This window comes from Gymnoscopelus braueri (genome assembly GCF_963280865.1).
Source record: "Gymnoscopelus braueri genome assembly, chromosome: 6".
In the NCBI taxonomy this organism is placed as follows: Eukaryota; Metazoa; Chordata; class Actinopteri; order Myctophiformes; family Myctophidae; genus Gymnoscopelus; species Gymnoscopelus braueri.
Window position 1 is genome coordinate 20,636,538 of NC_137607.1, and position 21,203 is coordinate 20,657,740.

Sequence of the window (21,203 nt, forward strand, 5' to 3'; positions counted from 1 at the left end):
CAATTGGAAATACTCCAGTAAAGTAAAAGTACCTCAAAATTGTACTTAAGTACAGTACTTCACTTGAGTATATGTACTTAGTTACTTTACACCACTGGTATCAACATTCAACACATGCTGTGCATTCTGAACTGGCTTATACTGTATTCTGTCCAATTGGTTTGTTCACATCATTAGAAACTCGAGGTTACGAAGGTAACCCCGGTTTGTTTAAATTCGGAGTAACATACTCACTATGGGATATCAGCGCCCCCTGGCGATGCACAGAGCTACATACAATAAACTCCCGGGCCATCTCATTGGCTGTGAAGGGTATGTCACGCGGACGGAAGTCCTAGGGGTATAAAACCCTCACGTGACTGTGGCTCCTCCTCTTTAACAACAGCTCTCTGCACGCAGATGCGCACAGAAAGGGGTGTTAGGTGAGTATGTTACTCCGAATTTAAACAAACCGGGGTTACCTTCGTAACCTCGAGTTTGTCTTCAATTCTCCGTAACATACTCACTATGGGATTCATAAACCCCCCTGGGGCTATAAGCCATACAAACCCTCACAAACCCGCACGCCCACCAGCCCACGAGGCTCCGCCCCCACGGGCGTGACCTCCGGCCTCACGGGCGCCCTAGCCCTCCGGGCTAGGGTGCGGGACACAGAAAAGGTAGACCCTGACAGACCAAGTCTGCCTCATTCAACTAATGAAAACAGACACGAGACTGTCCCATAAGTAAAACGAGGGAACAGGGCCTCCTCCCCCAGGACCCAGCCAACTGGCAGTCCCAAGGGGACCTAGGAGAAGGAAGTCAGGAAAAAGAACAAGGCTCCAGGCCCGTTCAATCCCCCCTCTAACTAGAGACAACCGCTACACCCAGGACGGCGTGCGCCACTGATGACGCCGCCACGACCAGGCTGTATAAAACCGCAAAAGTAGGAGAGGGCCCAGGATGTCGCCACGCCTCTAGTAGAGCGAGCCTTCAGTCCCTCTGGAACCGGGACGCCACCGCTAGCGCAGGCCAGCTTAATGGCATCCAAGATCCATCTAAAAAGTGTCGCCTGAGCAAACTGCCTTCCTCTGACCACTTTGGCCAAAGGAGACAAAAACTATGTCGACAAACGGCCGGCCACTGTTCCCTGACAGTAGAACTTTAAGTTCTCACCGGACCGAGACAGTGCAACCATCTATCCTTCGCTGAAGCGAAAGGAGGTGGATGGAAAGCTACCAGCTCGACTTGGGCATGGGTCACCATCCCGTTCTCAGAGTGAACGAACGCCATGTCAGGTTCAAAAGAACCTTCCTGTCGCCGTCCGGGAACCTCATGCACTCCGAACTTACTGAGAGCGCGTGCATGTCACTGACCCGTTTAGCTGTAGACAGGGCCACCAAGAGGACTCAACATAGTCCAAAACGGAGGGCGGCAGAGTGCATCTAGCACCACCGCCAGGACCCAATGCCGGGAACAGAGGCCTGTCAACCGGCCTGGCTTGCCTGGTGCCGCCCATGAAACGACGCACCAGATGCTGGCCAACCGTCTTGCCATCGAAACCCTCGTGACAAGTGGAGAAGGCCCCCAGGTACATCTCAACCGTCGAGAAGGTCAGCCTGATTTAACCTGTTTTGCAGGAAAAACAGGATGCTGCGCAACTAAGCCTGGAAAGCCACCACCAACGGCGACTGTTCCAGACCCCAAGACACAAAAGAAAATCCATTTCATGTCGTAAGCAGCCCTCGTGGCACCGGCCCTGGACCCCTGTATGGTAGCTACCACGTCAGGGGACAGGCCAGGTACACCTTAAAACGCTAGGTCCTGGTTTAACCTGTCTTGCAGGAAAATAAGGACGCAGCGCACCGGAGCCTGGAAAGCCACCACTGGCGGTGACTGTTCCAGACATCAAGACGCGAACATGTTCCACCTGCCTCGTACGCATCCCTCGTGGAAGCGGCCCTCGCCCCCTGGATGGTAGCTACCACGTCAGGAGGCAGACCACACAAGGTCAAGTTCGCCCTCTCACAGGCCAAAACCATAGGTCTAGGTCCTGAGGGCGGGGGTGGAAAATCACGTCCCCTCCCTGCCATAGCAGGTCCGTGCATAGGGGAAGAAGCCAAGGCTCGGCGTAGAGGAGAGGAGTCAACTCCGATCTCCACACGCCCCACGCCGGCGCCACCAGTAGCACTGACAGACCCTGGAGCCTGACTCTCTCCAGTGTTGGGGGAATCAGCTCCAGTGGTGGGAACGCATAAAGCAGTTAAGGGCTGCATCTGACCACGGTCTAAGCGTGTCCACGCACCGTGGGGATACCCGGACCTCCTGATAACCTCAGGTGGACGCGACTCCAAGAGCCCGCATCCACCTCTGGAGAAAAGGTCACCTGTGGGGCTTGTCCAAACGAAACAGGTGTATGGCCGAAGTCATGAGACCCGCCGCCTGCATGCATAGCCTGTATGTGACTTGTCGCCTCACGCGAGAAGACCACAGGCCGAAAAGCTGTCTATCCCGTCCCGGACAGACGCGACGTGAGCCTGGTCCAGCCCAGCAAGGTCCCCATGAAAAATGGTCCGCTGAGACGGGACCAAGACGCTCGACGGACATTGATGGTGAAAACTCCGCGACGTCAAGTGGGGAAACGGCCACGTCTGTGTGCCGCGCCACCTCCTGACTGCGGTGGATAGAAAGGAATGTGGAAATAAGCATCCTTGATCGATGCTGTTCCACCAATCCCCTTGACGCCCCGTCCGCAGCTGCGACGCGGTCGTCAAAATCCGGAATTTTGAAAAACCATCAGGTATTTGTTGAGACCCTTCGTATTCAGAGAGGGTCATACGCCCCCCCCCCCCCCCCTTCTTTTCCACCCGAAAACTTTTTTGAATAGAAAACTTGGTTCTGATTCAAGATAGTATTCTGAAAGCGTCCTCGCTCAGGAGAGAGAGAGATCCTCCTCTCTCAGAGACCTGCATTACCTCCCGCATGAGAGAAACAACACCTTGTCCGATATAGGAGGTTATGCATAAAGGCACGTGGAGAACACACCAGTACAATCACAGTGTGATGTTGTTGATAAGGGGAGCTGACCAGTACAACCACAGCGTGTCACTGCTGTACTGAGATAAGCAACTCTCCAACAAGCTGCGCACTGAGCGAGCGAGTTAGGAGAGGGCTCTGATGCCACCCAGTCCCGCGGACAACGCACGTTTGTCTCCGAATTTAAACAAACCGGGGTTACCTTCGTAACCTTGAGTTTCAAACGGGACCGGTGATGTCGTCACGTGATCCAGCGGGCCCGCACGTGCGGCGCCCGTTAGAAACCGTGGAAGGGTAGCGGTGGTAGGTGACCACCGCAGTGTTGCCTTAGCGGGGCTGGCTATATACAGGCTTTGGTCCCTGTATAGACAAATCTCCCAGACCCAGTAGTATTTGCCATGTCGGGAACCGTGCATGACAGACACTATGGGCTTATACAGAGGGGTTATCGGCGCTGGGGGTGGAAAAACCCCCATGTGTCGATACCTCTTGACAGGGGTTGAGACAGGTAGAGAAGGTATCCGTATCCCAGCAGTGTCTACCATGCTGTGAAACCAGGCATGATAGTCACTTTTGGGCTTATAACAGGGGCTGGATAATGTGCTTATTTATTTTGAAACATGTGAAATGAAACAAAAAGGAGGCACAGAATACAGTGTAAAAAAGTGAAACTTTTTCACATACCCTATGAAAAACCACTCTCAAAAGAGCCTCCTGACAGGGCTGCCAATGTGCTTAATACTGCTTATGTACTTTGGAACATGTGAAATGAAACAACAGTAGGCACAGAAACAGTAAACAGCATGAAACGTTTAACATAGTCTTATGAAAAACCATCATGTGTCCCAATGGCGCCCGATGAACCTGTCCGCGTTGGTAACCGTTTCCATGGAGACCGGTGATGTCGTCACGTGATCCAGCGGACCCGCACGTGCGCGTGCGTGCGGGGCCCGACTGCAGGCTATGTTAACCTAGCAGCTAACAAGCTAGTCAGGGCTAACTCACCACGGGCCAAGAAAACGTTGACGTCCGTTACCATGGAGACAGATGATCAACAGCCTGTCCCGGTCTGCCGGTCGCGCTGGGAGTGACGACAGACAGGCCCTCCGCGGAGGAGGCGTTCTGTCGCTCTCTAGAGGCGAGCGTGGCATAATACACAAAGGGTTGTTGACACGACAAGGCCACTGGTCCGCCATTGTGGCGCAACTGTGGGCCTGAGCGGCCATTTTGTGCCGTTGGAGGAGGCGTTCTGCCGCCCTCCAGAGGTGAACGTGGTACAGTACACAAAGGTTGTTGACACGACAAGCCCTCTGATCCGCCATTGTGGCGCAACCGTGGGTTTGAGCGGCCATTTTGTGCCGAGTGGCCGTTTGTGAGCCTCTCGTCCCACAGTGGTGTTTTGACGCCCCCTGGTGGACGAGAGGCAAAACTGTTTTGATCCCACTTTATTGGCTTGGGCCCTGTATAGACAATATATCCCAGTAGTATTTGCCATGCCGTGGACCCGTGCATGACAGATACTATGGGCTTATGAAGAGGGTTTGATACCTCTTGACAGGGGTTGAGACAGGTAGATAAGGTATCCCAACAGTGTCTATCATCATGTGAACCAGGCATGATAGACACTCTTTGGCTTATAACAGGGGCTGGATAATGTGCGTATGTATTTTGCAACATGAAAATGAGACAAAAAAGGGGGGCACAGAATACAGTGTAACAGCATGAAAAGTTTTCACATTACCATATGAAAAACAACCATGTGTCTCAATAGAGCCTCCTGACAGGGCTGCCAATGTGCTTGTGTACTTTGAAACATTCGAAATGAAACAAAAATAGGCACAGAAACAGCATGAAACGTTTTAACATAGTCTTATGAAAAACCATCATGTGTCCCAAAGGCGCCCGAAGAACCTGTCCGTGGATAATGTGCTTATGCATTTTGAAACATGTGAATGAAACAAAAAGGGAGGCACAGAATACAGTGTAACAGCATGAAACGTTTTCACATACCTTATGAAAAAAACAACCAATAGAGCCTCCTGACAGGGCTGCTAATGTGCTTGTGTACTTTGAAACATGTAGATGAAACAAAATAGGCACAGAAACAGTAAACACCATGAAACGTTTTAACATAGTCTTATGAAAAACCTTCATGTGTCCCCATGGCACCCGATGGGAGTCTGGCGCTAGGAGAAGGCGTAGTCTGGTACCTGGAACCGGTCTTGTCCTTCGTAAAACGCCGGCTCGGTTGCGGTCTGAGTGGGGAGGCTAACAAGCTGGTGTTGTCCTAGCGAGGCAAGCTAAGCTAGAACAGCACCGCTAATAACCTGTTGCTTAGTGTGTTAAGCCAACAAAACACTGCCTGACTAGGGCGACGTTATACTAGCAAGCAGCTAACGTAGCTAGTCTGGCCTAACTCACTCACTCTCGTCCCTGTCGGCTTCCTCCCCTGGTAAACGTTCGTTTGGCGACGTGCTTGAGCAGGCGCGGGAACCTTGAAGGGGCGAGAGGGAACGCCGCTAGGCTGCTGCCTCCGGTGTGGCCCACCAGACACAGCAGCAGTGGGCGATGGTGTGCCGTAGCCGCTCTGCAAATGGAGGGTCCCTCCACTCACAGGGGCAATAGCTTGTTTGGTAGCATGGTGGCGCCGCGGCCAGCTGGCTACGCTATCCGGAGAGCCCATGGTCTGAGGCCGCACGCAGTGTGGGCCACCACGCACGGCCCTCGGGCCAGTTTCGTCCGCACGGTGCGTCTCGGGAAGGGCCGCTTGGCCGGCTGCATACGAGGCCTCACCACTCAGTTGTACACCGCCCCATCCAGCGAGAGTCTCGCTCTAGCCAGGCGGGAGTTAAGGTGCTTCAAGAGAGAAATGCAGTCGATGCAGTACCCTGGTACGTTGCAGACTTGGTGAGGGTCGTCGCCGGCGATGTAGTGAGCGTAGCCCGCGAGATCACAGCACTTGCGAGGAGCCTCCATCGTGGTACAGCTAGCATCGGGTGTTAAGCTAAGCTAAGCTAGGCTAACACCGGTCCGAACAAAGGGCTAAGCTAACCGGCTTAGCGGCTAACTTAACCCGTTCGGGCTAGCCTGGAATGAATGGGGAGGAAAACTAAGATGATAGAAAGATTGAAGAATAGCCGCGGGAGCGTGCTAAAAGATTTAACGAAAAGAAAGCCCGTAGGGGATACAAGTATCCCCGCTTTGGGTTAAGCTGGTTTCTTATCAAAATAAATCTAATCCACTGTAGTATGTATTAATAGCCGTGCTGCATCTGCTGCAGAGTAGCTGAAAGAGAAGGAGCCACAGTCACGTGAGGGTTTTATACCCCTAGGACTTCCGTCCGCGTGACATACCCTTCACAGCCAATGAGATGGCCCGGGAGTTTATTGTATGTAGCTCTGTGCATCGCCAGGGGGCGCTGATATCCCATAGTGAGTATGTTACGGAGAATTGAAGACAAACAAGTGTGAACAATTTTTGAGCTGTTGTGTAAATGATGGCAAAACCGTGTTGTAGTTCAGTTTAACCTTTGCCGCCCATGTTTTACCATTTTGCAACACAAGCGCATCTGTGTGTGTGTGTGTGTGTGTGTGTGTGTGTGTGTGTGTGTGTTTAGAGTTTTGCAAGAGGAGCCGATGAGATCTGCAAATTGTGTCTAACTACCTGAACAGTGTTTAAGGTTTTACCAAAAGAGTGATTGCTTTGACGAATGGGTTTGGGTTTAGAATGGGTTTAGTGTTGTAGCAATTGTGGAAAAATTGTAATAGAGATGCAAAGCAGGTAGGTGGGTGTGTGTGTGTGTGTGTGTGTGTGTGCGTGTGCGCGTGCGCGCGTGTGTATTTTGTGTGCACCCACAAATGGATGTGCTAGTATGGAGGTGTGTGCAGATGAAAGTAATCTCTGTCAAAGTCATGTCAACAGCCTGTTCTCTTCCTCTATTGGAGGTCGTCTGAGACAAACCTGATGAAGTCGTTGGTGTGAGTAACAAGAGTACCTAGCATTTAACTCCCTGTGGTTTTGTTTTCTCCTAAAAAGCTCTTTTATCAGCTGTCTTCTGGTTCTCCAGAGCGACAGCGTTTTTCTCATTAACAAGACATTAGTGTTTTATGTGTCATTTCATCTGGCTACACTTTGCGAGAACTATGCAAGAACAGATGTGTGAAAGAACATTTCTTTAATGATCTGTAGATACGGTGCTTCTAAAACTTTTTTTCAAAATGCACTTGCATTTACTTGCAAGTAATTAGGACTAATAGCTGGTTTCTGGGGAAGATCAAGCATTTATTTTCAAAAGTATAATCTTTGTTGTCTAATTTCTAAGTTTTCCTCTTTCAAGTTATGTCAAGAGTACGACAAAAGGGTATTTCATTAACAATACAGTAGTCAAAACTTTTAATTAAATATATCTGACTCAAATGTCACTGATCATTGAGTGCCATACAGTGCTTTGTATTTAAGCATGGTTAGCTTATTAAATCCAAATCCTTCATTACAGTCCTTTGAGTTAGTGTACGTGTGCGTGTGTGCGTGTGTGCGTGCGTGTGCGTGTGCGTGTGCGTGTGCGTGCGTGTGCGTGTGTGTGTGTGTGTGTGCGTGTGTGTGCGTCACAAACGGTAACTGGAATTCTTCTTCCAGCAGGCTCCACCCCTTATGGCACAATTTTTACACTCTGTGTTCCATTAAATGTAGGATTTTACTTAGCTCCAATCGGAACCTCTCCCTCCGCCATATAGCTCCGAGATGAGGTTCCACGCAGCTCGGTGCCGTTTGAGCAGGACATTTTCGAATATTTTCCACTATGCATGATTCTTACCCTTTTCCGCACATCGTATCCAAAAAGTTAAGGTTTTCCGCCCTGCTCTCAGATGTTTTAACTCTTAGCGGGAAAGAAAATCTAAGCGACGGGTTGAAACAAGCGTTTAAATCGCTTAAAATGTCAGCCTTGCGGCCAGTCAACCCCCGTCCGCATGCGCAGTACTGCTCCCGTAAGATTGCATTGGGAGAACATGGCCTTGCACAGGCTGACATTTTAAGCGATTCGAACGCTTGTTTCAACCCGAACACCTTTACTTTTTGGATACGATGTGCGGTAAAGGTTAAGAATCATGCATAGTGGAAAATATTCGAAAATATCCCGCTGAAACGGCACCGAGCTGCGTGGAACCTCGTCTCGGAGCCGTAGCGGAGGGAGAGGCTCCAAATGGGGCTAGATTTCACTGTGCAGTTGGATGGCCAGTGCCTTGATCAGGGGCACTTTGACAGGCATGATGAAACGCATCGATATGGGTCACCATTCAGTCAGCAGTTTGTGACTACTATTACTACTTCCTCCAGATGGTGCCAAGGAATAACCATATGCACCAGCATTGTTCTCTCTACCTCTACGCCAACCCAACCTGCCGTGTCACCGATGCATGTCTGTAATGGCCAGAGAGCAGAGAGAGTATTTTGGAGAGTGAGACAGAAGGGCGGTGAGGAACAGAGACCGAGAGCGGAAACATTAACCCATTCAATCCGGGAACGCATCCGTGTAATTTTTTGATTTATTTGGATATTCAAAAATAGCAGATCTACAAGCTCATAGCGCGAGTGCCGCGCTACGAGCTTGTAGATCTGCTATTTTTGAAAAATCTTGAAAATGTGTGCAAATCTTTGAATATTATTTTAAAGCCAACATGGTTAACTCAAATCTTTGCTTCTGGGGGGTCCCTGGAACAAAACATTTTGAGATGGGGGTCTGTGGCCAAATACATATCTAAAACATTTCTAAATCCTAACAGTATGTTGCTATATCAGTGGTGCTCCAACTTTTCCATGTCAAGGACCCCCAAAATGATATGTATTTGGCCACGGACCCCCATCTCAAAATATGTTGTTCCAGGGACCCCCAGAAGCACAGATCGGAGTTAAAAATGTTCGCTTTAAAACATATAGCTATATCCAAAGATTTGCAAAGTTTTTCCACAATGTTTCAAAAAACATTGCAGATCTACAAGCTCATAGGTGCCGCGCGATGAGCTTGTATATCTGCTACAGCCAAAGAAATCTTAAATTTACTCAAATATGTTCCCGGGTCTTAATGGATTAACAGAGAGCCTGATTCCTGAGATGAAAGTGCAGGAAGATGTGGTCTTTAGGGAGCGCTAAGAGGTACAAAGGGCTCCGAGCACAAAGTGAACACGGCTCAGGTGTCTTTGATCCTCTGGGTTGCTCTTTGTTGAATGGTCTCTTGTTGTTCAAAACCCTTCATCATGGACTACTTTCGCTTGTGCTGCTGCCAAGGATAAGTCCAGCTAATGGTAGTACACATGCTGTAGACCCCATTAGGTCAAAAGAATGAGCAGGGATGTAGCAAGAGATGGCATAATATGTCTGATGGGGCGGCAGTATGGCCCAGGAGATAGAGCGGCTCCTACTGGCATAATGTTGAAGTGTCATTGAGCAAGTCAATGAACCCCTAACTGCTTCCCATGAGCGGGTTGGTTCCCTGCATGGTTGCCTCCTCTCGGCGTGTGAATGGATGAATGTAACAGATATAAAATGCTTTGGATAAATGGCGCTTTAGAAATACAGATAATTTACCATTTATATTGGGGTCTGTAGTGTGTGTGCACACAGGCCGGTGTATATAGGCCTACATATATGTTCTAGCCTTTCTATTGTCATGTATGCATGGATGGGTATGTCTGTGCGTGTCTGTCTCTCTGTGTATAGGCCCGCACAAGGTCTCCGTAAGACCCGTGGGCAGACAACAGGAGCGGAGGAGCGTTTTGTCCATCAAATTTACTATCCGTCCGCCTGCGGAATGAACTCAACCCGACTTGCGTTCACAGTACGTTCGCAAAAAGTACCCGTGGCAACATTTTGGCAGTAGTGAGAAAATGGTTTTCCTCTGATCCCTCTTAAATGGAAGTGACGGACGTGGGTAGAAAAACATAAACATATAAACACGGAACCAGCATGAGACGCTCACATATCAACGGACACCATTTTGACACCACACAGGTCTCCACAACAATAGCGACGATTAACGCCGGGGTGAACATGGCCAAATAACTTTAGCCGAACATGGCCAAATAATAACTTAATATCCAAACTCTCATGAAGCGAGCTAGCATGTAGGCTAGTTGCGCTATTATTTAGGGGGTCATACCTATGTTCCCCGGGTTCTATGTTCCCCACTAAGGTTAGGGTTAGGGTTAGGTTTAGGTTAGGTCCTATATTCCCCTGCTGTGCTAGCATGTAGCTTAGATGTCCTGTTTATTGAGCAAAACATGCAATGAAAGTCCCCAAACTAGACAAAAACAATTGTTGTCTACAAAACTTGAGTTTCACCCCTACTGCACTGTGCTATATTATTTATGTGTGTGTTTACGGAACGGCTGGGTCCATTTGGTTCTGTATATTTGTACACTGCCAGAGCAAACGCAGACACGGTGGAGACTTACACCCATTCTACACCAGCAGTTACACACAGGAGACTGGAGACATCTCACTGAGAAGATCCAAAATACATAATATAACAATAAAGGGTGGCCGTAGTTTATGGCGACTTTGTGTTAGTTGGTTATATGTTTTTGGTGCTTCTTGGAATCTCAACTGCAGGGCTGGCAAACTAAATTCTGACTAATCGACCCGCATTTCTAACAGTAACAGAGTGAATGCGTTGCATTGTGGGGGAGCTACTGTACAACTGCCATCTATTGGATGAATAGGTATATGGGCCTAATGGCCGGGATTCAACATACAGTAAGAAAACTAGGAGGAATAAATAACATACGACCGTTTCTCACCCCCGACGCACGTGAAAACGGCCACTTTGTACGGGCCACTTTGTACGGGCCACTTTGTACGGGCCACTTTGTACAGGCCTTAACTCTCTCAGTGCCAAGCCCCGAGTTATCCCGAGTTTTTTCTGAATGCCCTCAGTGCCAGAACGAGAAATCCCGAGTTTTTACTTAATGTTGTTTTATAGACCGTCACGGTCTGATCTTGAATCCGAAGGGAGCAGTAAAACTGTAGCACAAACAGATATGGAACTAATGGATTTAACGTCATTCCGTTCCCGTCGACTCCATGTTTGTAGTTTTTTTCTTTCGCCTGTATCTCTGTTCTTTTTTTTGGGTCAATTTTTCCGAGGAGACGCGTGTTTCCAACAGCCTGTAGCGAAGGGGACACTAGCTCCGGATGCAATGTTTTGCTTCCGGAGCAATAGTCAGAGACTCCTGCTCCGGAAACACACAGTGAATCGATCGATAAATATGGACAAAACTTTTATGACAACTTTAAAAACTACTAAAAACACGAAAATCGCTCGAAAAAAGCTTGGCACTGGGTGAGTACATTATGAAAATACTCTGACAGTCAAAGAGTTAAGAGTGAAGCACTTAGGTGTCCCTCATTCACTCATCTGCACCTCATGGTTAATGTTACCCTAGAATGCAGCACAATGACAACCATAAGGGCAAAACAGAACGCTGCTGACCTCAAATGACAACACATGGCCTCTTTAGGAGTCACCATTAAACTTACCCGCATAACATTTTCTCAGCAGAATGCAAGCTGGGAGGATTATTTCCGGGGAATACTGCATTGAGATTGACATTCACATTCACAATGGGGGCGCACTGCACTCTGAAGCAGATGTTGCTCTCAATTATTCACACACTTGACAGAGCCAGCGCCTCAAAAAATGTCTGCTCTAAACTTTGGTGTGTGCCTTCTTGGAATAAATATGTGAATTATTAAGCCAAAACGTCTGCCCTTCCATCAATGTCAAGTTGCTTAGTTTTGGTTTTGGGACAATTCTTCCTGGCTGCAGGACATAATTGAAGTTTTTGTTGTTATGACCATATGTTTTCAGTTTTTATTAGATGTTGGTTCTGTTTTAATATCAAATACAGCATATTTTCTTATAGGAGAGTAGATGGCTTGAACTGAGGCATTTTAAATGCAGTAGTTTAGATAGATTTTATTTACAAAGTGTGGCATAGTGGTTAACTTGTGGCCTTGCTTTTTGAAAGCACTTTAGAACAACAGTTTATTTTGATCATCAACAGTATCATAAAACATTACGTACTGTAATCTAACACACATACTGTAACATATGCCCTTGCAGCAAACAGTTTTATTAGTGTGGTTCACAATGATGTGAGATGTGCAAACGTTTAATATTTTGGACTATACTGTAGCTCTAAACAGACATGGCCTCACCCCAGGTTGGGAAACGTCGCCTTACATGAATAATTATTATGTTTATAAGTATGTAATAAGCAGGATAATGTACAGAGAGGCAGTTATTGAGAATTCAACCCCTTCATGATGATTCTACATTTCTCAATAATGACTACCTTGCTTAAAGGGATAGTTCACCCAAAACAATATTTTTTCTATCGTTTAGTCACCCCATGGAGACTTGAATTCATGGATATTTTTTAGTTTTTGTCACATTCCTAAGCCAATAATTTGATGACCGGCAGCGGTTCCGGTAGGAGACACAAACACACTCCTTTGTGTCTCCTACCGGAATTAGGAATGCAACAAAAACAAAAAAATATCCATGAATTCAAGTCTCCATGGGGTGACTAATTGATTAAAAAAAAGTATTGTTTTGGGTGAACTATCCCTTTAACTGTAGCATTTGAAGACAGACTTGAACCTGCAAAAGCATGACGACAAGCACAGTAAAGTTCAGGTAACAGAGTTTTTACTGAGTTTTTAGAATCAACAGACAGGCAAATAAGTCAGAACCAGGTAAATCAGTCCACGAGGCAAACAATTCAACAAGGGTCGGGCATGTATAATCGAAAAGAACCCGGTAATCAGTCGTCCACAAGGCAAACAATCTAACAAGCATGGGGCAGGCAGGTAATCCAAGTTCATGGTGAAACAGACAGGGTCCAAATGGGCAGGTCAGGAGACAGAATTAGGCTGGAGACCTTGGTCGAACAGACAAGACAATCTCAGCGGTGGCAAATAGAGGGAGATGGACTGCTATTTATACAGGGGAGTTAATGAGGGAATGAGGTGAGCTGGCCGGGTCTGATTGGCAATAGCCTGAGGCTACGAGCTCAATCCATGGTCTTGAAGGGCGGACCCAAACACAGCCGCCTGGATTTGTGCGTGGCTTCCTATTGCTTCACCAATCTATGTCCCCGCCTCCCCTCCCCTCCCCCCCTCGGCCTGTGCACGGAGCACGCTGACGTCACCAAATTTAGAGCGACGCCCCTCTGCACTCTGATTGGTTAGGAGATAACAAGGTCCAAGACCATCGTTCCTGCATCGCTCCCCCAGGCTTTTTTTCTTTTGTAACAAAAAAAAAAGCCTGGGTTTCCGAGGCTAGATTGGCAATGATCTGCAGCCGTGCACCATGGTGAGCTAATGAGGGGATGAGGTGAGCTGCTGAGGCATGAGGGGGATCGAGGGGTTGAATCTGGAAAAAGAGGAGAGTTACGGCCAATTTAAGCTTGGACTGAAAGCGATGTCAAAATGACAAAAAATGTGTCAAGGAGGAGCTGCACCGGCGGTAGTATTCAGTAGTATTGAAAAATGAAAGGTTGCAGACGCTTCATAAAATGTTGCATAATACTCTGTAAGCTCCTTTACCACAGAGATGTGTGATTCGGCCCGGACCGCGCGCTTAGCGGTCCCGGGCACCTAGGCTCATAAGTAGCCTGACAGCCGCGCACTGCGGGTTCGAGTCCCGTTCCCTACGGTCTTTGCTGCATGTCTCTTCCCATCTTTGTCCCCCCGTTTCCTGTCCATATCCACTGTGAATGACTATGAATAAAGGAAAAAAGGCCCAAAAAATATCGGAGAAACAAAATAAGAAATTCGACATTCACTTCCTTGTATACATTTTGTGAGAGACACGTATAGTGCGACATGTTGTGAGATATTTCGCCATTCAAAAACCTGCTTGCATTCTTGATGTTTGAAGAACATCAATTCTTGGTCTAAATGTATTGAAATGCACGGTTTCTTTGTCAGGCCTGGTGTCTTGTTATTTATAGTTGTACAGTTGTTGTTTTTATATTTTATTGGTTTGTACTGTTTGGGAAAAATCTTTTGTATACATTTCTGCATTTGAGATAATATACGGCTATTTAATTTCCCGGTCGCCATTTTGCCATCTTGAAATGTACGCCTTTCCGGAAGACATATTTTCCAAAATGTTTTTGTATGTTCTTAAGCATGCCCAGAGGAACCAGAATCAATTGAAAAATATTGTATCTTCAATTATTTTCAATTGAGATAGACATTTTAAGCTCCTGGCTCCTTTATAGATGTTTTTTGGGTGAGAAAAATACTTGACAGGGGCATTATTGATCAAACATTTATATTTCAGACCAAGTTTGGATGTGTGAACTGCAACTTTAGAGATCAGCTGTGGTTTTTATGACCATAATATTATGGCTGATTTCCTATTGAAACAGGGGCTGGGTGCTTCTCAGCTAATCACAGCAGTGGAGGTGGGTTGTTTACTGACTGAATCAGTCGGTGCCATATAGATATAGAAACATAGATACCTCATTGGCTGCTGCAGTCCATTGGAGCGACATATCTCCGCGGCCGCCATATTGGGAAGGCTGGATCCGATCCTTCTAATGCATTTATATCCATTGAAGCAGGCAGTCTCTCCACTATTAAAATCATTATAACTCCCTGAATGTTCAAGCAGTTAAGGTTGTGCCAGACATGGAGTTATGGATCCAGTTTCAGCTGAAATGCATATTTTCATACCAAAATAACAGTAACAGTAATAGTCACTCACTGAACTAGACGATATTCATGAAATATGCAGGCCACATTGCAGAATTGCCTTTTCTGTCTATATCCAACATACTCATCAATCATGATATTAAAGTCAGAGCACAGCGATGCCTATCTATGGATGTTTTTTAGTCCAAAGATTAAATAATAAATACCACAATGAAATAAATACAATTGACAATGGAATAGATATTTATTATTACATTTTTGGACCAAAAAACTTCCATTGCTATGAACTTGAAAAACTGACATAATTGACCATCATTGAGGTCTTTGTGAAACACGTAAGTGGAGCGTAGATGGCTTGAAAGTAAAATAACAAATATCCTTAGAAGATGACTGTTTTGCACAACTTTTGCTGTGTTGCCACTCTGTAATTTATAGTTTGGCGATGTGGTGAAGCCTCAATTTGTAAAATTGAGACACAACTTATAACAATAACTCAATGTGCTCCATGAGTGCACAACAAACACATCTTTGTTTTGAACCAATCTCATCCCAAGCACACAAACAAACCTTGTCTCTTCTTCCAGTGGAGTTCTGGCGAGTTCCGCAGCTGCCTCTTATGAACTCCTCCTTCCCAATATGGCGCCCGCAGAGCCATTCGCCCCAGAATCAGACACTGCGTCTAATCACGCATCACATTTTACTTTGACAAGAAGTAATTGGACTTTTAGAGACTTTTGATATAACCATGGATATGCTCTTAAAGTGGGAAATACACATTTTTCATTTCAGCTGGTCTTTAAGGCCAAACAGTTTGCTCACGGGAATGATACTTTCCAGCGTGTACATTATCAGCACTATTTTCCTCTCTGTGTGTGTTTTTTTGTTTATTATATTTATTTATTTGTATTTTACTGTATAGTTTAATGGTGCATTTTTGGTATGGTTTTCTTTGTTAAGAACAAGAAGCAGGTAATAAATCACAAAATAATATAAATAATGTTCATAGTAAGCTATTAGTTAGTGTAGTGTAGTGTGGTCTAGGACCTACATTTAGTACAACAATAAACTGCAATAAAGTGCAGTCCTTTGCCTGTGGGGCTCCCTCATAATCACTTTATCATTCTACCAAACACTAATCCACCCAGAAATGTGTTATTGGTTGGAGCTTCTAAAGAGAGGTTGTCCTAGGAGCAACCTCTCTCAGTTATAAATGATTATGTTCATCTGATTAATTATTAAGACTTGGGATAACCAATGATATAGAGGGGTGTGAGGGGGGGAGAAGAATGTTTCTTTCAATTACTGTATATGTAATCAAATAATAAATGACTATGTGATGATGATAAAAAAATCTAAAAGTAAAACACATGGGACTAGACTTGAGACTCTGCAGAAAGACTTAAAAATAGCTTTGGAAAATAGGAGACAAATCTGAAACAGTTCCCTACTGGATACTAACTGCTATGTGCAAATTAATGTTGCTGTGTGTGTGTGTGTGCGTGTGTGCGTGTGTGTGTGTGTGTGTGTGTGTGTGTGTGTGTGTGTGTGTGTGTGTGTGTGTGTGTGCGTGTGTGCGTGTGTGCGTGCGTGCGTGCGTGCGTGCGTGCGCGCATGTGTGAGCGGGTGGGCGTGTGCACATTTTTACTGTACTGTAGGTTAATTTCAGTAGTCTGATGGATCACTATACCATAGGCTGCCGTTACTTTACTGTCAGAGGAGAGGGTGAGGTGAACTGATGATAGAAGAGTTATCTTAGCAATGAAAGAAATGAGAGGAGAAAGAAGGGGTTTAAGGGGACAGCACTATGTCGCACCGCCGATCCGACTGATATGCCCACACTGTAGATGTAAAGTGTCTAATCTTATACCGGCTCATGTTAGTGATAACAGTAAACAAGTAATAGTGGACACTGACATAATCCAGACTCCACACGACTCTTAGTCATTGAACTAATACATTAAAACAAATCAAAACAGGTTGCATCACACGAACGTTCTTTCAAAGAGTTAATTGTCAATACATATTTTCCCCGACCAACTACGACTGTAGGTGTAACAGTTGTGGATCTTGGCAACTTGGGTCAAAACATTATCTAATAAAGCTCACCTTTTAAAAAAAACTGTTTACCAAAACATATTACATATTGTTTGGTCCTAATACTTTCATTTCACATTATTAGAATTTCTAGCATTTCACAATATCTGTAACCCTTGTATACTGTAGTTAGGCTTTGAAATCTAACAGGATAGTCTTCTCTTCCTCGTTCTTTCCCCCAGACCACCAGCTTCCTGTCTGAGGCCGACTTTCCTGCCGAGTCCCCAGAAACAGTTGACCCACTCTTCAAGTTCCACGAGACCATTGCCAAGGTACGACCACATTCCCCCAAGAACATCTTTCTACAGAACATAAAATACCTTTACTGCACTCCAAGATTGTGAGTGTCACTTTAAAGTCATACTGTGTAACATTCATGTTACATTGTATAATGACCTGACGATTCATTGTCGGATCATTTACGACCTGCCATTGAATCGTTACTACAACGCGTTTTTCCATTGTTTACCGTTGTTTCAGCAAGGCTATTTGTGCTAATAACACGGATGACACGTTTGGTTTCATCACAGCAAATGGTTGATCGGTTTGAATGTTGCAAGCATCAATAAACGCTCATTGCGAGCACTCGGGACATGATATCCAAAGCGCTCCTCCGCTTTCTGCCGACCCGGCCCTTAAAGGTCCAGTAAAATGACATTTTTGGTCATTGTACAGTACTTTGAACCAATCAGAAGGTCCCATCCCTTCAGGCAATGGGATACTGGAATCTCAATCAATGCAGCCGCGTGCGGCAGTGCTAGCGTTTGTTTACAAGGGAGAGAGAGACGGCCAGCTAAGCATGTTTGCTACTACCTGGCTTATTACTAACCTATAATGTTTTCAGATACATATTTCAGTGTGCAGATTAAAATGAATAATAAACCGTCTGGATGTCATCTTGAATAAGATTCAAAACGGAGTAGCTCTGTAATTAAAATCAGGTGTGTTTGAAGAACATGCAGCTATGGGAATCACACAGGTGAACGAAATCAAGATTAATTTATATTCATGAAAGTGTATCTATGTCATCACGCAGCATGTTTTTGTTCACAGGAAGTAATTAAGATTGGCTTTTTATGGACATTTGATGTAAAAATACACAATTGTTTTGGCATCTAGGGGTGTGCCGATGCACTAATTTCACGAAACGATACGATACGATATTGGGCACACAACTTAAATACGATTACGATACACACTTTTTTATTATGAAAATATATGGGGGAGAAAAAAAGCTAATGCAAACAAATATTTCTGTTTTTGCATTATTCAGACATGCAAACTTGTAGCTTTTCAGCTTCCACTAGCCGTTTTGAATCCAAATAGGGCAATAGTGTGACACCTGACCCGAAAAAAAAAAAACATGTTGTCACCCTTTTCACCTTGGGGCTGTTTGCATGCCTGATTATTATTATTATTGTAAAAAAGAATTAAACGATACATATCGTCACGAAAACGTATCGCGATATATCGCGGGACGATATATCGGCACACCCCTAGCATCTATTGTTAGGTCCATATGATAACCACGGATATGCTATAAAAGTCTGAAAAACATATTGTTCGTTTCACCATACTTTTAATAATTCGTTTTTTTTAGAGTATCATATGACCAGTTTTTCTTGAATAGTGCCTCTGTGGAATAGTTGCATTTTTAGCTCACAATATTGCACTTCGTTACCGTTGCCCTTGCGTCATCTGTACTTGCAAAAACTACTGTATACCTTTTCTTTCATCTTTCTTCACCAGCGTCTGTAGATCTACAGTATTGTCACAGGTCATGAGCGGCTCACAGCAGTGTGTAAGCAGCTCACCGTGTTTATTACAAACACTACTACCACCACCCGATTTCTGTCGCAGCCACCAAACTAACTAGACATCTCTCTTAAAGTACCCGTCAGTGTGCAAAGAACAATGTCACAACTGACAAATAGAACCTGCTTACCATATTGCCAGTGATGAATTGCCTTCATAGTTCACAAAGTACACAATGCACCACCACTGAAGCTCTCGTGACAGCTTATGCTGGCCCACCTTCTATTAACCAATTAAGACCGGGAATGCATTATGTGTAATTTTTTTATTTGAGCTAAAAATCATTATTTTACACTTTGGCTATTTAAAAATAGCAGATATACAAGCTTGTAGCGCGGCACTCGGTGCCACGCTACGAGCTTGTAGATCTGCTATTTTAGTAAATAGTGAAAATTTGTCCAAATCTTTGAATATATATCTTATTTTAAAGCAAACATTTTAACTCAAATATTTGCTTCTGGGGGTCCCTGGAACAACACATTTTGAGATGGGGTTCAGTGGCCAAATACATTTTGGGGGTCCTTGACATGAAAATGTTTGAGCACCACTGATATAGAAAGAAAACTGATATTTTCAGAAAACTGTTTGTATTTAGAAGACATTTGAAGAATCGGCTTCAGGTCTTAATCGGTTAAGACACTTCATGATGCTTTTTTTTCCTTAATTCAGCAGTTATCTGTATCAAAAAACAGCCGCTTAACCAGGACATTAGCTCAGCAGGAGAACTGCCACAACTCAGTGGTACTGTTATTAAGTGTACGACGCCAGCAATTTAGTTTTTCTTTTTTCGAAAGACTGAACACCCTCTCCAAAAAAAGCTCTTCATTAGTAAGTTGAGTGGAGGAGAGGACAGAGACGCAGTGTAATTGGGGTGAGCAGGATGTGTGGGAGGCTTATGGAAGAAGCTTTTTCTTCTCACTAACTGGTTGCAATCTAGAGTATGTACTGTATTTGTGTGTGTGTGTGTGTGTGTGTGTGTGTGTGTGTGTGTGTGTGTGTGTGTGTGTGTGTGTGTGTGTGTGTGTGTGTGTGTGTGTGTGTGTGTGTGTGTGTGTGTGTGTGTGTGTGTGTGTGTGTGTGTGTGTGTGTGTGCAATTGATTGATTGACCTTATTTGGTGATAAAAGAAATGGCACTTCCAAACACATACACAAGGATATCACTGAAGATAAATACACAAGAAAAAGCTTATTTCCATTGTGGTCCTCTATTAACCAGGAGAGAGTGGGTGGGTGGGGGGTGTGGAGGCAGGTGAATAGGTGGTCAGTTACTGTTTGGTATAAAGTATTTGTGTTTACATGCATTCTTGCATGATTGCAGGAATATGCATCTGCATGGTGAGTCTAACGCTGACTTCCACTGCATTGCTCGGGCCACAGGTTCTAAATGTAGAGATTTTTTAACATATTTCAATACAAAAGTATTCAGATTACCTCAGACATAAATGAGCCTCTTCCAAATTAAATCCATGTGTGTAGTACTGGGTACATGGGTTATTTTTAGGTAGTTTAAAGGCAAAGGCATTGTACTCTGAATATGTGTGTGTGTGTGTGTGTGTGTGTGTGTTGCTTGTAGATTAGAGGATTGTGGGACACGCTCATGCCAGTGGGTGGGTGGGCGAGTGTGTGCGCGCGTTTGTGCGTTCCCGACAGAGAAGTGTCTGGTCTGATGGCATTCATTGGGGTAGAGGGAGCGCAAATCCCTTGTCAGGTATCTATATACAGTACTTATTAGAAAATGGATTGCATAGTCATTCCGCTATGTTTCAACAGTCCATCGTGGCTATAGGAGACTTTAGTTTATAGTCCTTTTTATTTATTTCCATTTCAGTTTAGTTTCATGCGTTGCTGGCCATTTTCTTTTTAGATTTTGAACACCCACTTCTATTTAGTTTTAGTATTATTCGTTTTATTGTCCCATCCCTGCCTTGAAGCAATAGTTACTGATATTCTGTGACCATGCAAAACATTCAAAACGAGTGTATCATCCCATCATTAGTTTCCAGGCGTATACGAGTGGGTGGAATTCTTTCTTGTAAAATCTCCCAACATTGTTGCTGCTTCAAGAAGAGGGTAAAGAATAGAGAAGAAAAATAAAAAACAATTATATGAATATATACAGTACATGAGGTGCATGGTTAAAATAGCAATACGATAAGGCAGAAATGTTTGTAGTGCAAGTAGAAAAACATTTGCAGACGATATAATAGCAGCAGATTGCAGATACAGGTGAGAAATCACTTAGCAGCATGCAGATATCAGACATGTGAGTGTGTACATAAGTGTGTGCTAGTGCATTGGTTCTCAAAGTGGGGTCCGGGGACCCCCAGGGATCCTTGAGGGAGTTCCAGGGGGTACCCAGCTAAATGATGGATACCCTAACGGGTCCATTTGGTTCCATTTGTACACTCTCAGAGTTAAATCAACATTGATTTTACAATATAAATTGGGGTTAAATGGATAGAAATGCTGTTAAATGGGGGTCCGTATGGCCTAATGCATGTCAAACTGGGGGTCCTTGAAATTAAAATGGTTGAGAATCACTGCTAGAGACGTAACA

At 44.9% G+C, this 21,203-nt stretch overlaps 1 protein-coding gene across 2 annotated transcripts in view; it reads left to right on the forward strand.

The window, feature by feature from the left end:
- Nucleotides 1-21,203, forward strand: part of naaladl2 (N-acetylated alpha-linked acidic dipeptidase like 2) — a 482,128-nt gene that overhangs the window by 370,394 nt on the left and 90,531 nt on the right. For both annotated transcript variants that reach the window (XM_080429707.1, XM_080429708.1), the window contains exon 14: nt 17,013-17,102. In XM_080429707.1, coding sequence (XP_080285833.1) covers nt 17,013-17,102 — 90 coding nt within the window. The remainder of the gene's footprint in view (nt 1-17,012; nt 17,103-21,203) is intronic.